General features: G+C 36.2%; 1 protein-coding gene across 10 annotated transcripts in view; it reads right to left on the bottom strand.

Moving 5' to 3' along the window:
- LRRC9 (leucine rich repeat containing 9) overlaps positions 1–17,903 on the bottom strand; it is a 120,793-nt gene that overhangs the window by 30,872 nt on the left and 72,018 nt on the right. For all 10 annotated transcript variants that reach the window (XM_045059993.1, XM_019833075.3, XM_019833074.3 and 7 more), the window contains 7 exons: positions 16,675–16,852; positions 14,190–14,410; positions 12,645–12,767; positions 8,350–8,480; positions 6,283–6,391; positions 5,460–5,599; positions 1,811–1,947 (listed from right to left, as the gene is read on the bottom strand). In XM_045059993.1, coding sequence (XP_044915928.1) covers positions 1,811–1,947; positions 5,460–5,599; positions 6,283–6,391; positions 8,350–8,480; positions 12,645–12,767; positions 14,190–14,410; positions 16,675–16,852 — 1,039 coding nt within the window. The remainder of the gene's footprint in view (positions 1–1,810; positions 1,948–5,459; positions 5,600–6,282; positions 6,392–8,349; positions 8,481–12,644; positions 12,768–14,189; positions 14,411–16,674; positions 16,853–17,903) is intronic.

Below are 17,903 nucleotides of genomic sequence, written 5' to 3'. Positions count from 1 at the left end.
CATTTCTTGGTTTTCTTTCAACATTTCTTATATGATTGCTTTACTGGGTCTTATTTCTCCAGCCTTCTTAATGCTGGGTCAGGGGATTAGTGGGATGTATATAAGGGGAGGGAGTGTCTCCACATCTCTTTTGGCCTTTTATTCTTTCTCTATGTTTACTTCCTAAGTAAGCACATACACTTATGACTCCACTTGTCACCTCCTTTGGTATAATTTTTAGTCTTGACTTGTGGTCCATTACTACTGCTTGAAAAAGTTTCCATTTTTACATCTCAAAATTGTCATAACACAACCTGATCATTCCTTACTACAGAGTAGCAGCCTTTCACAATGACTTTATTTAGCTTTAGTACCTCCTTTTGCCCAGTCTCCTAATGAAATCATGAAAACCTCTTGAACTATTTTTCATCTCCTTATATGTTTAATTAGTCAGTAAGTCCTAATATTTCCTTCTTTTAAAATGTATTTTGGAGTCACCTTTTACTCACCCTTCCCACTGACACGACTCTAGCCCAGACCCTTACTATGTCTTTTGTGTGGATAGAAAATGCATGTGCTTTGGAATCAGACAGAGCTGTGTTTCATACCATTCACTGGTGAAAACCATTAACTAGTGCAAACTTAGGTAAATCATTTAACCCCACTGAGATTCAATTTCTTTTTTTGCAAAATGCATAAAAAATTATGGTTTTTTTTATGGTAAAATTATTTACCATGTTGAATTGCTGTGTAGATTTTGTGAGATAATCTATGCAAACAAATACTTTACCTAATGACCCAATTAATGGTAGCCATTATTGTCAGAGTCAACTGCCTCACCTCCTGCATAAGGCTGCTCCACTCTGATTTGTCATGCTAGACACAGCAAGAGAACACACTCCCTTTTATATTCTTAGATTAAAATAAACTTTCCAGGGCTAAGTTGTTTGTTTTTTTTTGTACATCAGTGTATCTTAAAAAATTTGTTATTGTTGTGCTCTGTTTCTTGGTCTTTTAAGGCTAAGTCTCCATGGTCTTGAAGCAACTCATAAGCACCTTTGATAGGCAAAAAGATGCATTAAAATTTTAAATATATGATCTAGAAAAGCCTGTCTTTCAGAAAAATGTTACCATACTCAGATCAACTATACAGATATCTTCCCACATGTCTCAGTGCTGGATCCTCCAACCTTTCTTCTGTGCCATTAAATAATTATTGTTTCAAACTGTTTTTTTCTTCTCATTCTACTTTTCTAAAGATTTACAACTCTGTTCACCTTCCATCTAAGTTCTATCAGTCTTTCAAAGAGTCCCATATATGTTTCAATTTCTCTTTTCTCTAACCTTATTGCACTTAAATTAGAAATGCATAGTTACTCAGAACTGATCATCTTTCTTTCAGTATATTGCCACAGGTAGATCTTAAATTGCTTTAGAGCAATGATTTTATATATAATTAAAATAATATAGTGTTTCTGTATATTTCTTAGTGCTTAGCCCAATTCTGGGTTTAATAATTACTTGTGAATTTCTCACTGGTTACTTTCTATTGGTTTTTTAACTGAACTGTGATATAAAAATAAATTATGATGTAATACCATATATAGTGCCAGCACATTGCATTTTCTAGGGCTACAGATGCAGTATTCTCTAGCCCTAGAATATTGCATTTACATTATTTATGTAAATAACCCAAGAAAAACCCATTAGCGATTACTAAATATTTGTGTCAATCTGTTTTGCGTAAATGTTGATGCTAATATTTGCATATTAAAACAGGATTACCAAATCAATTTTTAATAATAAACACACTGACAGTGTTGCTACTCACCTTGTAGAAAGAGGAATTTTAAATTTCTTAGTCTATTAAGCTGTAGCTGAATTAAATTACAAATTCCATTATAGCCCAAATGAAGAACTTCTAAACTATGCATTATTGGAGGCAAATTTTCACTGTTTGTTGTATCTCTGAAACACACATGTAAGTTTGAGCCCATAAACTTAGTTTCAAACAAGCTATATTGTAAAAAGTCTGATATATACTTACTATAAGTTGAAGTTTAAAAAAATTTACTAGTATATCAGAATTAAATAATATTATCTTTGTATTTTATATAATGATCACTTTTTATTCTTAAAATAAAAACTATTTTTATATAGTAAAGACGAAGTACAGAAAGAATTACTTGAAATGAAAAGCAAATGCCTGCGCAATCAAGCAAGAAAAAAAGATGCATTCGGATTGGAAAAGAATAAATAAAACCATCTTTATTCTCAGATGACATGATTTTGTATTTAGGAAATCCTAAGGAATCCACCAAAAAACTATTATTGCAGTAATAAATGAGTTCAGCAAGATCAGAAGATAAAAATTAATATTAAAAATTAACTGAATGTCTACATGTCATCAATAAACTGAGCACGAAATTAAGAATTTTACTCACAATAGAATAAAAAAGAACAAAATACTTCAGAAGAAATTTAACAAAAGCAACATAAAATATATACACAGAAAACTACAAAACATTGCTGAGCTAAATTAAAGATCTATATAAGTGGAGAAATATTCAATGTTTATTGATTAGAAGGCTCAATGTTACTAAAATGGCAGTTTTCCTCAAAACGATTAATAGATTCCAGGCAATCTGCATCAAAAGTCCAGCAGATTTCTCCCCCCAGAAAAAAAAAAAAAAACCATCTTATTCTAAGATGTTTATTTATAAGGAAATGTGAAGAACTCAGAATATCCAAAACAATCTTTAAAAAGAACCAAGTTGGAGGACTTATAATCTATGACACCAAAACTTTTAAGTTTTAGTAATCAAACCAGTCTGGTACTGGCAAAAGGAGAGACAGACCAATGGAATATAATTTAGAGTTCAGGAATAAACTTTTACAGTTATGGTCAATTGATTTGCAACAAAGGTAACAAGACAATTCAGTGGGGGAAAGGGTAGTATTTTATTTATTTTTATTATTTTATTTTATTTTATTTTATTTATTTTTTGGGGGGGGGGAGAGAGAGAGAGAGCACTGGCATGGGCAAGGGATGAGGGTGAGAGAGAATCTTAAGCAGAGTCCATGCCCAGCACAGAGCCCGACTTGGGGCTTGATCTCACAAGTGTGAGATCATGACCTGAGCCGAAATCAAGAGTTACTTGCTTAACCGACTGAGCAACCCACATGCCCCACGGGTAGTACCTTAAACAAATAGATGTCCACATGTAAAATGATGAATTTAGAACTAACATTTTACTTCATAACATGCATAAATGTATGAGAAATGTGTCCTGAATGTAAGAGAAAAAACATAAACCTTTTTGAATAAAACATGACAAAATCTTTGTGACCTTAGATTAGACAAGGAGTTGTTAGATACAACACCAAAATCACTATCTGTAGGAGAAAAAGTTAGTAAGTTGGACTTTATCAAAATTTAAATTCCTTTAAAAGACACCATTTAAGAAAATGAAAAACCAAGTCATTGACAGAAAATGCTTATAAATGAATGGGATACCACTTCAAATCTACTAGAATGGTTGTAATAAAAAAGACAGTAACAAGTATTGGTGAGGATGTGGAGAAATGAGAATCTTCATAAACTGTTTTCAGTAATGTAAAATGGTGCAACCACTTTGGAAACCAGTTCTGGCATTTTCTTAAAAAGTTAAACATGAAATTACTCTATGACCCAGAATTCCACTCTGGTTTCTACCCAAGAGAAAAATACAAGTGCTTGCAAATACTTCTACACAAATGTTTTAGCAGCATTATTAATACTAGCCTCAAAATATAAACAATCCAAATGTCCATCAACTATTGAATGGATTAACGTCATGTGGCAGAGCAATACAATGCAATACCTAACATATTCAGCCTTAGAAAGGAATGAACTATGAATACATGCTGAACCTCAGAAACATTATGCTAAGTAAGAAGTCAGATACAAAAGACTACATATTATATGATTCTATTTATAGGAAATGTCTAGAAAACACAACTCTACAGAAAATGGATTAATGGTTTCTTAGAGCTAGAGGTGGGAAAGGGAACTGGCTGCAAATGGACAATGATGGATATTTCTGGTGTGTGATGCAAACGTTCTAAAAGTATGTTGCGGTGATAGTTGCACAGTTACAAACTTAGTAAAAATTATACACTTAAAATGAGTGAATATGGTATGTAAACTGCATTTCAGTAAAGTTGTTGAAAAATATGAATAGCCCCCAATATAAATGATGTGTATAAATGAAATGTTCATTGCAGTTTTGATCAAACTAACCACAAACTGGAAACAACCCCATGGCTCATCAATAATAAATGAATAAAAAGATAAGATTATTCTGGGGATTTTTCTATCTATAATACCCTCCATATTTTTTTTTGCTCTCACAGATTAACAGATGATTATATTGTCTTTGATCTTAATATACCCTAAAATAGATTAAAGAACACAAAAAATGGATAAGCAACTGTCATATAATCTATATGATGGTATACAACACAGCAGTAAAATGAAATGAATTACTGACACTTGCAACTACATAGATGAATCTCAAAAGAATTATGCTAAGTGAAAGAAGCCAGATACAAAAGACTCCTTACTATATGATTGTAATCATATGAAATTTTAGAAAAAGGCAAACTTATAGGGATAGAAAGCAGATCAGTGTTGTTTCCAGGACCTAGGGTGTGTGTGTGGGGGCGGAGGGAGGGTATTATAACAAGATACAAGTTTCTGGGATGGGAATACTTCCATTGAAGGAATGGTTACGTGACCGAATACATTTGTCAAAACCCATGAAACTGTACACTTAACCTGGAGAGTTTTATTATATATAAATTATACTTCAATAAATATAGATGAAAACACTAGGAATGCTCTTCATTAGGATAACTGGAATGAAAGTATTTTGTCTTGGATATATATCTTCACGTTCTACCAAAAATGTGTAAGAAGGTGGGAGGTATGTCCTCATTTTCTTTATAAAGTATCTTTTCCACTGGTGCTGGGCATTAAGTGACCAGGTGAATTATTTAGAAACACAAACAAAACAAAAGTTACAAGAAACCTAAGTTCATGCTACTGGGTAAGGAAGGAGTTATTTTGTGGGGTGATGAAAACACTCTGGAATTAGATGGAGGTTGCATTGTAGTTGTATAACTCTGTGTATATACTAAAATAAACACTGCATTATACATAGAGTGAGTGTTATGCTATGTGAATTGTATCTCAATTTAAAACACATTAATCATACAACATTTCTTCATTTTCTTTTTTTATATAATGGGTATGAAATGTTGGAAGCAGGGAAAAAGCAATGACAAAGGGCTATTTTGAGTATCTTTTTATTTGTGACATTTATTATTGGCATGTAGCTATAAAATAAATATCAAGTAAAAAAAATGTACTAATGTGACTTACTGCTTTTTAAACTCCCAACAAAAATTGTATATAATTGTGAGAAAAAGAATAGTACCTGTTTATTTTTGAAGTTCCTTGTTGTCCATAGCCACTGGAAGGCACTTTCTGGTAGAGTAGCTGTCTGTTGGTCAAGTGAGTCTGAGGTTTTAGTCTGGGCATGATTGATTCAATATGATTATAGTTGAGGCATAAGACCTACAGAAAGAATACCTTATTAATCAGATGTTCAAATATGAATGCTGTATATATATCTTTCGTTTGAGATTATCAACATCCTAAAAACTATTAAGATGTAATGGATTATACAACGTAATATAATAATATATCAGTGTTAAAATGGCACAAATGGTCTGTATTTAGCTTTGAATGTGTTTTTTTGAATAATCTGACTTGCTAAGAAATGACAATATTTCAAATAAATAATGGAGACCCCAGAAAGCTGCTCAAGCTTCTCAATCTGCACTCCTGATTTCTCCAAGCCCGATATAGATGAAACAATTGTTTACTTGGAGAGATCATCACTTCCCTATGTTTAAAAGGCTTCTGTAGATGGCTCAGCCAAATCTATAAGCCAGGAGGCAATAAGGCTGCTTTGAGAACCTCAGTGTCCTCCAATTTCATTCCATACCCACACTGTAGAGGCACCCTTTATCCCGTCTCCTACTGCAGAGGAAGATTTACTGCTTATAAGACAATCACATAACACTGAGGTCAACCAAAATAATTTTGGAAAGTAGTACTTTCTCTTGCTTGGTGAAAAAAAAATTTAGGAATAATTTCTTTAATAACACAAAAATATATTTTAAGCCAAAGTAAATAAGATTACAACTCACACTGAAAATCTTGAAAGAGAAAAGTAAAATCTGTGAGTGACTCACCTTCACATTAGGCAGATAGATTAATCCACTGAATGAGGTGAGATTATTGTTTTGTAGATTCACATTACATACATTTCTAAATTGGTCAACTGGAATCAAATCCACAGTTCTGAATTGAGATAAATACATTCATAATTTTGATAGGAAAATTATATAGGTGAATCATTCATGTACAATCCCAAAAACATGAAAAAAATGCCTCTATCTGACAAGTGCTATGAAAAATAATTGCCTTAGTGTAAAATGTATGGGTTAAATAATTGGATAAATACATGTTTTTGTTGGACATTTATGTAAGAAAATGACACAGAATTTGAATGCTTTAAAAACCATGTCTATTACCACATAAACCTAGCACTATCACAAAGCAACTTTTAAAGTAAACATCCCTATTTCTTTATAAATTTACATACATATTCATGAAATTGTAGTGAAGTTGATATAGTAAATCATAAGATTTTCAGGTTATAAACTGCAGAGGATATATATATATGTGAAACACATTATTTCTGAAATTCCAGGAAGACATTAGAGATGGGAAAGAAAAGGGGAAAGAAAGCAGGTGAGGTCTTTGAAAAAAGAGTTTTCTATGCAATCTCCTGAAAACTTTTATGGCATTCCACTTTGCAAGAATGCTTTGGTAGTTAAAAATATGTTTGATTCCTAGTCCATGGCTTTCTTCGTCCTTTGAGCCTTAATAGAGAAGAGCATAAGGGTAAATTATGTTACCCTAACTACTTTTTTAAACAAATCCTAAACCCTGTGGTTATAATTATGGCATACTTTTATCCATTAATAAATCATTCATTCAACATATTTTAATTAGTATTTTCTAAGTGCAGACAATGTATTTGGAAAAGCTATAACAAATATGAAAAGATACTGTCTCTGTCCTCATGAAATGGGATCCAGAAAAATTAAAATAAAAAAGGAAAAATGATATAATAGAGTTAGATGTAATGGAATATTAGGGAGAAAAAAAACCTATCTGGGGAAGTCAGCACCCAGTGGAGCCTTCAAATGAGCCTTGGAGAAGTTATAAGCATTTGTCAGGCAAATTAGAAGAAGAGTTCCAGCTAGCAGAACAAGCATAAGCAAAGGCAGAAATGTGAAACAGCATCTTGTGATTGAGATTAAGGAACTAAAATATTTTAGAATTTCTGGAGTATAAAGAGTAATGGGCAGTGAAGGTAAGGGTTATAAGAGATACAAATAGAACGAGTCTTCTATGCCATACAAAGGGATTTTACATTTTACTATAGACAGTGGAAAGCCACTGAACAATGTTGAGAAGGGAAGTGACCTGATAAAACTTGCATCTTAGAAGATGGTATGGATTTTCAGGAAAGGTTATATAAGACAAAAACCCAAAACTATCATCAAGAGAGTTTCTAAAATAGTTCATTTCCCAACCTAGGCCAAAGGTAGTGACTACAGAAAGAAGAGGGGAATTATGAGACATACTTACAATATGGACTCTGTAGAGCATGGTGATCAATTATAAATGGAGGACAAAGGAGAGAGAAATGACCTTTAGATTTTTGGCTAGGGTGACAACAGATGAATGTTGTCTTCTAGATGCTATCTAAGGAGCAACTGAATTTTCAAGTAAAGAGCTCAGGTTTTGCTTAAATTTAAAGGATCATCATCACAAATTAAAATTATGGCTAAAGATGTCTGTGAAGAGTGCAGAATAAGAAAAAGAGAGGAGAGAAAAGGATTTATTTGCCAGGAGGACAGTGAGAAGAACATCAGAAGAATGGTAGCTTTAGAAGTCAGATTTCACTGGGTTAAAGTCATATGTGAGGAGCAAACCTAGTCTATTCTAATTTTAAAAGCTTGGTTATTAGAGAAGAAGACATAGAATGTCTTAGATTACTGACATTTTAAATCATACTGTGTGATAATGCACTTTAATGAGTGGTGAAATTAGCATGAGATTTTGAAGTAGGGAAGATGACTTTCTGAATTATTAGTTATATTTGGATAAGGTGAATAAAACCCTTAGATAATTACAATAATTGCATATTTAATTATATCAAAAAGCATATAATAAAATGATTGCACCTGATGGATGATGAAGTCCAACTGAGTTCTTGCATTTGGGTGAAGTTTGAATGTCCTTGTCGTTCTGCAATCATGTCAGAAGTAAGTCTGCCACCAAACAAGTCTTTTGCACACTCAGTCTCTGGTGGTTCCTACATATAAGGACATTTAGAAAGTGATGTCTTCTCTTACAGATGACTAAATGATATTAATTCTTTGGTTTTAGGTCAAAATGGAGTGGACTCACTTCTCCCTATTCCTCCTACTAAATACAGCAAAAACTCTTATACATTATATAGAAAATAAATATAAGGAGACTGAAAGGCGCAGACAAGAAGGCAGACCAGCTAGGGACCTTGGGACTGAGGAATGATGCTGTGGTGAGTCCGCTGGTCTATTGTTGTGATTTATCATAAGAAATATATATTTGGCCTTTATCCACTGTTCCTGGCCTGGCCATATGGTTAGGCAGAAGAGCAGTGGAAAACTGGCCTATTAAAAGATGCCCATATGGGGCATGGCCCTATGGAAATTTGAGGAGTACATTAAAGTAGGACACATTGATGCCCATCAGAACTCCCTTCCAGGTTTGAAAGGTGATTGGATTTGACAAGCAGATATCCCCATATGCTCACTTAAGGTGGCCACCTGGGTTTGTGAAATAGGTGAATACTGGGGGTCTACAGCAATGCAGAGATGGACGGAATCTAGACATCTTTATCTTGCACCCTCTGAGGCACAGAATACCAATAAGAACTGTTTTGTCTGCCAGCAAAAGGGACAGAGACTGCAGATGGCCATGTGGCAGATTTCCCTGGTGGGAAGACTTTGAACAAACTTGGCAAGTCAGACTCATTCTGCTAGCCCTAACGGGCTACAAGAGAGTCTTGACAGAAATAGATACTGACTCCGGACTGGGTTTTGCTTACCCACTGGTAAATGCAAATGCTCAGAGTGCTGTAAAAGAACAGAGACAGAAGATATCATGCCAATTTAGACAGCTGACTGTTCTTTCTTCAGACCAAGGAGCACACTTGACAGCTCATAATGTCCAACAGTGGGCAGTAAGATATCCTACTCAAGAGTAATAGCTCGATGGAGAATTGGAATGGGCAGTTAAAACGTCAGTTGTCTAAAGCAAGAAGATAAAGTATGAAGGGCTGGTTTATATGCCTTTACAAGAGTGCTCACATTCAGTGTGAACATGAGTGGGGCTAAAGCTATCCCCAGTGGGTAGACTTCTCTGTTTTTCTGGTGGCTCTGGGGAAGGATGCTGGTTTGACTATGCAATCCTTGCTAAGGGAAGGTGATGCTCATATACCACTATCCTTTTTATTTTTCTCCACATCACCTCAACTTTTATTTCCTACCTGATCAGGGACTATGGCTGGAAACAGGGATGATTCCTAAGCAAGAAACTACAACTATGTTTTTAAACTTTATGTTAAAATTCTTAAAGGCCTGATGGGGGTGGGCTTTGTCTTTACACCATCTGGCAAAATTGGGGTTAACAGTGAATGTTAGTTGTATTGTCTGGGGGGCAAAAATAGCTGATCAGTCCTGCACCTGTATAATCTCACCCCATCTGACTGAGGGGGATGCTCTTACTAGACTAATATTGTTGTCTGTAATCTAGGCCAGCACAGTGGCCCAGCCTATTGTCCCTTCCAAAGGGGGAAAATTTGGGTATAAATGGAGAGAAGGAGAAATAGCAGTTATGGGGGTAAAGAAATTAATAAGTAAGTTATGTAATGAGGGAAATCCAATGTTACATTAACACTTCAAAAGAGGCTCAGAGCAAGAGATGATATTCTCTTTGTCTTTTTTTAATCTTTGTTTATTTATTTTGAGAGAGAAGGAGAGAGAGGGGGGGGCGGGGAGAGAGGGAGAGAGGGAGAGAGAGAATCCCAAACAGGCTCCATGCAATTAGCAGAGGCCGATCCCACGAACTGCAAGACCATGACCTGAGCTGAAATCATGAGTCTGATGCTCAACTGACTGAGCCACCCAGGTGCCCTGATATTGTCTCTTAAATAATTATATCAGTTGCCTGAAAAGGGGAAGCTGTGTTTTCTGATACCACTCCTGCTTGTGGAATCTGAAAAGGTATCCAGAAAGCTTGCAAATCTGAGTGGCTTCACCCTGGGAGACATTTTCATATGATTACAAACTGGATAATGACTGAATGAGATTATAGTAATATGACAGTGTTTTTTGAATTTTATGATCATTTTGCTATAAATGATAGGATCAAAAATCAGGGAATGCACTATGATAATGTGATTTATAGTAATAAATATAGGGGCACCTGGGTGACTCAGTTGGTTGAGTGTCCAACTCTTGGTTTCAGCTCAGATCATGATCTCACAGTTTGTGGTATCAAGCCCCATGTGGGGCTCTGCACTGAGCATGGAGACTGCTTGGGATTCTCTCTCTCTCAAAATAAATAAACATTAAAAATATATACAATAACAAATATTTATTTCGTCTTCATCCATTGTTCTAGGCACATAGCTCCTAAAGCCCTTGTAATTTCCTATATAAGAGACAGAGAAGCATGTTTTGCTATAATATTTGGTTTTCTGACACCAGTTTCTGAAATTGCTTCAGAGCCATAAAGGTGAAAGCAGTGTCTTGTTATTCATAACAAGCTCCTTTCAACGACACCTGAGTTCATGTTAAAGGGTATCTTTTAGAAAGTCCCTAAGGATGGGGGCTGTTTGCCAGGGGAGTCAACTACAATTAGAGAGTTGGAACTTTCACTCTTACTCCCTGACCTGTGGAGAAGGGAGAAGGGCTAGAGGTTGAATCAGTCACCAATGTCATTTAATCAGCCATGCCTACATAGTAGAGCCTCCATAAATACCCCCAAAGAAGGGGCCTCAGAAAACTTCCAGGTTGGTGAACACGTGGAGATGCTGGGAATGTGGTTTGCTCAGAGAGAGCATGGAAACTCTATGCCCCCTCCTGTATACCTTGCCCTATGCATCTCTTCTATCTGGTTGTTCCTGAGTTATATCCTTTTATAATAAATCAGTCATCTAGTAAGCAAATTTTTTCCTGAGTTCTGGGAGCTGCTCTAGCAAATTAATCAAACCCAAGGAGAGGGTGATGGGAACCTCCTATTGATAGCCGGTTAGTCAGAAGCATAGGTACCAATCTGGACTTGTGACGTGGGGGTGGGGCAGTGCTGGGGGATTGAGCGTGTGGGATCTGATCCTGTCTCCAGATACATAGTGTCAGAATTCAGAGAATTGCTCATATGTGGAAAACCCACACATTTGGTGTCAGAAGTGTTGTGAGTGTGGGGAATTGTGAGAGTAAAGAAAACACATAGATGTGGGTTTTCCTTTACAACTGGGTTTTGTTTTTGCCTCCTATATGCGGGACTAGGTGCTGGAGAAACCAGAAACCCAGAAATGCCAACCAGAGAAAACAAAAATTCACACAAATGCCTGTTCTCTATAGTCGAAAGAGTAGGAAAGGGGAAGCCTAACAAGCCAGAAAATTTTTAGACAAGAGTGGGTCTACTCCAGCCAAACCCATGGCATAAACTGTGGTCTACACCTGTACAAGCAGGTACATCTACACCTGTAAAAGCAGATGGGTGCACAGTCTTCCACTCTTGTCCTAGTGTAATAAGGCACCTCTCTATCATCCCCCTGCTGAGCAAGTGGCTTGGATCTTCATCCTCTCCCAGCAGTAATGCACCCCCCCCCCACAAATGTTACTAGAGAATATTTGGGGAGCCTGTTCCATTTCCACACAGTAATAATGGCGGAGCATTTATGAGTCAGTGGAGGCCAATGGGCAATGTGAGCTTAGCAGTTAATAAAGCACATGCCTTCAGGTTGTCAACAGAGGCCAAGTGGGGGAGCTTGGACTTACACCTTCCATTTGACAGCAACATCGCCTTACTTACGGTTTACTAATAACACTGACATACCAGTTTTTTGTTCAAATATATTTTGCTTAAATATTAACAACTGTATTTTTCTAGGAAATAGGGAGCTGTTTTTAGGCCCAAGAGAATGGTAGAGCTCCAGAACAGATTTTTCTGTCCTGTCCCTATACTCTTTATTTTTGTCAGGCATCGAATTCAACGGGTGCAAATGTAAGCAGTATCTTCCCTTTTCTGCCATCTCAAAGAAAATTGGCTAAAGGAGAATATTTAAAAACCCAGATCAAAAATGTGCTTTAGAGACCTAAGTCTGAGTATCATACTAGTGATAAGGCAATGTTCAAAATGATGATGGCCAGTGGATATATAAATATGCAGGCTGGACCAAATGCTGTGAGTCATAAAAACAACTTACAATGGAGATTCCATCCAAAGCTTTCAGTTCTGGAAGGTGAAATATTACAAACAACCGGTAGTTTTCTTGATTCCATACAATAATGTTTCCATACATGTTGAGAATGACCAGGTTGCATAAACCCTGGGTAATAAAAACACATAAATTTAAAGATATATCTATGTATCTCTATCTATGTATCTATCCATACACATATACATTATGTGTATTACTCCAGCAAGATTTTTCCCCTTAAGAGTTTAACTACCCTGGAATTTTAATATTCAAATTACTCTATCATTTCTTAGTGATTACGGTACTTTAAGTACACGTTTTATTGCAAGAGTTATCCTTTCAGACCAGTAAGTTTTAATTTTGTACAATATTTCAGTGATATGTGATACGTGATCAGAATCTCTTTCTTTTAGCACACTGCTGCTAAATATATTATCTATCAGTGGTAAAGACTTGGAGGGAATTTTGCTAAGCTTAAAATAATATACTTTGTTTATGGAAGAATGGCCTATTAAATAGTATGCATGTGTGCATATAGATATAGTAGGAATGAAAAATACTGCCTTCTGATAAGGGATAAAACCCATGTACTTCTATCTTCTGAGAGAGTAGCAGAATTCATCTTAAGGGAAAATGTGTTTTTATTAGAACATTTTGATGTGTCTTTGTTGTGCAGGAACGGCCCAGAGTAGATGTGGTTGGGAGAGGTTAAGACAAGCGGGAGTAACACTACTCTGTCTCACAATGTAAAATGGTTTATTTTGTTGCTGCTACCATTGATAAGGTTGCCTCTGCAGCTTTAGAAGAAGTAGTTATATTTGTGGAATAGGATGGGGAGAAGGCTGAAAGTAAGGAAAGGCAGGAAACAGACATAAGTTTTTGGTAGGAGATCAAGCCCTAGCAATATGATATCAGCAAAAGGAAAGAGGGCATCGTGAGAATCCCAGTGGTAGGAAATGGCCATTGAACTTTAGAAATAGTTAAGTCACACAATGTATTTGAAGTGAATTCCTATTCTGTGCTGTAGTAAACGTCCATTTTATTCAAACCTTTAGGAAACCCTTCAAAACTTCAGTTATACAGTAGTTTTAGACGTTTCTTTGGGAGAATTAAAGAGGACAAAGCTGGGCAAAGTTGGCTAGAAAGAGTTGGGAGTCTCCAGTAAGAACCAGTAAGTAAGTGAGAAGTAATCAAGAATTCCTCTGAGAACAGGAAATGTTCAAGACTTACTCCCCAACCAGGTTGAGGAGTCCTTGGAAATACTGAGAAATGCACTAGTTAGAAGGGATGGGGCTTGGGTATTTTATTTGAGTACTAAAAAAAAATTGTCCTAGTAGGTTATCAGTTTGGGGACATGGTTACACATATGTTTTTATATACGCATAAATTGAATGCAAATACATTCAGTAAACCTTGTTATTCTTGATTTTTATTTTCTTTACATTTTTCTGTATTTTCCAAATCCTATACATTGAACATGCATTATGCTCATAATATAAAGAAACCATACATATTTAAAAAAACAAAAACATTACCATCTGAGATAGTCACCTTTAAATTATAGATCTCCTGATTGAGAGCAATATAGTTATTGCTTATGTATAATTCAATCAGAGTAAAAGCTTTTTGTAAACCACTCAATGAAGTAATTCTGTTGTTCTCAAGAGAAAGGGAGTGAAGATGAAGCATGTTATCAAAAGTATGTTTTTCCAGACCATTGAGAAGATTATTATTTATGCTGAGGCGGGTTAATTTAGTCAGCTTGGAAATGCCTAGAAAAATAAGCAAATTCAAGAAATGATTCAGATAGCACTGAAAAGTTAGTTTAAAAAATAACTGGCTGGCCATTTTACTTTTTCTCTTTACATTTTCTCTTTACAGACTCTATAGTACTATCATTGTTTTGACTTTTAAGAAGGATACAATGGGGGTGCCTGGGTGGCGCAGTCGGTTAAGCGTCCGACTTCAGCCAGGTCACAATCTCGCGGTCCGTGAGTTCGAGCCCCGCGTCGGGCTCTGGGCTGATGGCTCAGAGCCTGGAGCCTGTCTCCGATTCTGTGTCTCCCTCTCTCTCTGCCCCTCCCCCGTTCATGCTCTGTCTCTCTCTGTCCCAAAAATAAATAAATGTTGGAAAAAAAAATTAAAAAAAAAAAAAGGATACAATGTGTATAAAGTCCCAGCTAATATATTAAATTCCAATTTTGGATTTCTATGTAGACTCAGTCTTCCTAGGTATTAAGGGACTGTATTATGTAGGAAATATTGAATTTCACTTTCAAATAACCTTCAAATTATATAATTAAGATTTTCACCATCACAATAACACAAAGCTCAAAATCATCACCAGCCCCCCCCCCCCCCCATTTTAAAACATTAAAGGTAAGGGAGTAGATACAGCACTTTGGAAAGTATTCCTCATTGTGGCATTATTTGTATTGAAAAGAACCACTTGGCCTAATTCTACCTTTGCATGCTTAAAACTACTTTAAGACAGAACTTGAGAAAATGCCACCTCTCACCACAATCTAACCCCTAAGTATGCTATATGCTGTAGGTATTTTGCAGATAGTATAGTGCAAATTGAAAGATGAGAGAGAACTTTGGAGTCAGAGTTGGTTTCAAACGTAGAACCACTAGATTTGGGGTCATAAGTATGTTATGTAAAACTTTGTAACCTCTGTGCCTCATTTTCGTCATCCACAAAAGCACATACTGAAATCTACCTCTAAGGGGTTATGGAATTAAGTGGAATTGCATTTGAAATATGTCAGTTATAGCTTTTGGCAAATAATTGGTTCTCAGGACATTTTATCCATGCTGGCGTTTCACACCAGCCTTACTCATGGGACGATGCAAGCTGAGAGTAAATTGATCTAGGGCAAGTTGGGATAACACTATCAGAGAAAAAATCCTTAGATGGACATTAAACTTATCTGTGTCTGGAAAAAAGAAGAGAAATATTTGTTAAAGCTTAGTGAGGTAAAACTATCATCTCTGAAAAGTGGGTAATAGGAAAAATATAGGTTGGAGGATTCTTCCCTTCAGTGGGCTGATGGGTGGAAATAAAAATGAAACTGGAAACAGTTCTCAGTTACGCATACAAAGGAAAACTAACACCCTATTTTGTGAGAATGGAAGAGACTAGTGATGGTTCTAAAGAGAGAGGTCTGAGCTACCCCCAGGTTTACGTAATTCAAATCTACAAAGGAGAGGCCTGTGAATCTATATATTCAATAAGCGTCCCAAGTGATTCTTATGATCAAGCAGGTTTTATAAGCAGATTGTTAAGAGCCATCAAAATAAAATATAATGAATGTTATACACACTGTTTTTAAAGATATCTAATACTTGCTTTTGCATATATAATTTTTTGAAATAGAATTTTCTACTTTTATGGAAAAGTACACACATGTGCTAAAAATAATCCAGCAGTTCAAAAGTGAATAAAGTATAAATTAAGTCTCTTTTCTAGCCAGTGGAAATCATCGTACAACCAGAAATATTCTATACCCAGATAAATGTATAGTTGTGTGTGTGCGCATACCCAACATTAATTAGTAAAGCTGCTTCATTGTACTTTATGTGGATCCCTATAAAAGGTGATATAGTACATTTGATAATTTTCAACCTCTAGTGAGTAGTTTTCATTTTTGTTGAAGTCTTCAAATTTCCAAAGGTAATCTTAATTCCATACTTTGAAAAATCAACTGGGCTGCTTTATCTTTTTCAAAAGCACACCTCATTCATTCATTCTCATTCAGATACTAATTACTTTCTAGTTTGTAATGTGCTAGGTTTGGTTATAGGTGGGACAGAGGAGAGGAGAGAGAAGTCAGAGCTGAAAGTCAGCTAGCTGGGCTCATTACATATAGTGACTGGTCACAGATCCCACTAGTGAGTGTTCGGAACACTCTGCCCCAAACCTTCTTGGAACTTCTGTAGACATCTTCCTCCTAAAAAATTCTGTCCTCCACATTTTCCTTTTTGGCTCTTGTTAGTTAAACATTCATATTAAGATTTTAAAATTCTCAGATACCTTCTATCTTTGAGATACAGTTTCCATCTAACGTGAGTTCTTCCAAGTTAACACAGGATTCCAAGCCTTCTATTTTAGTGAGATTATTGTTGCTGAATGATGCCCATTTCAAATTTTCCAATTTTTCTAAATTTGTGATTTCAAAGAGATGTTGCCCATCTAAATTTAAAGCAGTTATCTGTAGAATAATTCACATTTTATGTTACTTCTGACTCGGTATCAATAAACTCAATGTTAAAAAAGGCTAATGAAATCATTCAAATGTGGTAAGTAACAGCAAAGGAATTCCTTCAGGGGCTCAGGGGCAACTAGGTGGTTCAGTCAGTTAAGTGTCTGACTTTGGCTCAGGTCGTGATCTCATGGTTCCTGAGTTTGAGCCCCACATTGGGCTCTGCACTGCTTGAGATTCTCTGTCTCTCTGCCTTTCTGACCCTCCCCTGCTCGCTTTTTCTCTCTCAAAATAAATAAACTTAAAAAAAAAAAAAGAATTCCTTCAGGAACTAAAGACATTGTGAAACTTACAAAAGGGTAAAATTTGACAAGATTATAACCCCAAGAGGGACTTATATGGTCTTATGGACACTGTGCTGTGTCAGATTCCCCTGCAGTGAAAAACTTGTCCCAGCTGCTGGGAGTGCTGTGGGCAGAAAGATTTCGGCTGTCAGCTCCTTCAGGGACAGCCTCAGCTGCAGAGAGCTGCCTTGCGCAAGGGCATGCTCCTTCCCAGTTTGGCCCAAATCCAATGATGGAAGGATATAAAGACCTGGCCATCTCAGCCCAACTTGGGACAAATTTAAAGGGCCATTCTAATTCCAAAACTCGCCGTGGGGTCAGGCAGAGCTGTCACTGGGCATGCATCACAGCTAAATGTCTGTATATATCCTGTAATAAAATAATGCCATTGATTTCTTCCCTTTTCGAGGGTCAGCTTCTCTTAACCCAGGTTCAGTCTTTGGCAAGAGGCATAAGGATGCTCTGTGCAACAAAAAGAAGCTGTTGGTGCTCTATCCCTGGCTGAATTGTGACCAGTTCCCCTAGTGTCATGCCAGAATTCTTTATTTCTTTTACCTTGTCACCCAAAATTTTGGCTTGATCTCTGGTTCTGTGCTCTAAAGTTTGCTTGCTTCTTTTGATACATTATCAAACTCTACCCTTTGGTCTTGTAGCATACACTTATCCTAAATCTCCAGCTCTATGGTGACTGCCATTAAGGCCTAGTCCCCATGACA

Source organism: Felis catus, chromosome B3 (genome assembly GCF_018350175.1).
Source record: "Felis catus isolate Fca126 chromosome B3, F.catus_Fca126_mat1.0, whole genome shotgun sequence".
Classification (NCBI taxonomy): Eukaryota; Metazoa; Chordata; class Mammalia; order Carnivora; family Felidae; genus Felis; species Felis catus.
This window is presented reverse-complemented; position numbering and strand designations above follow the sequence as displayed.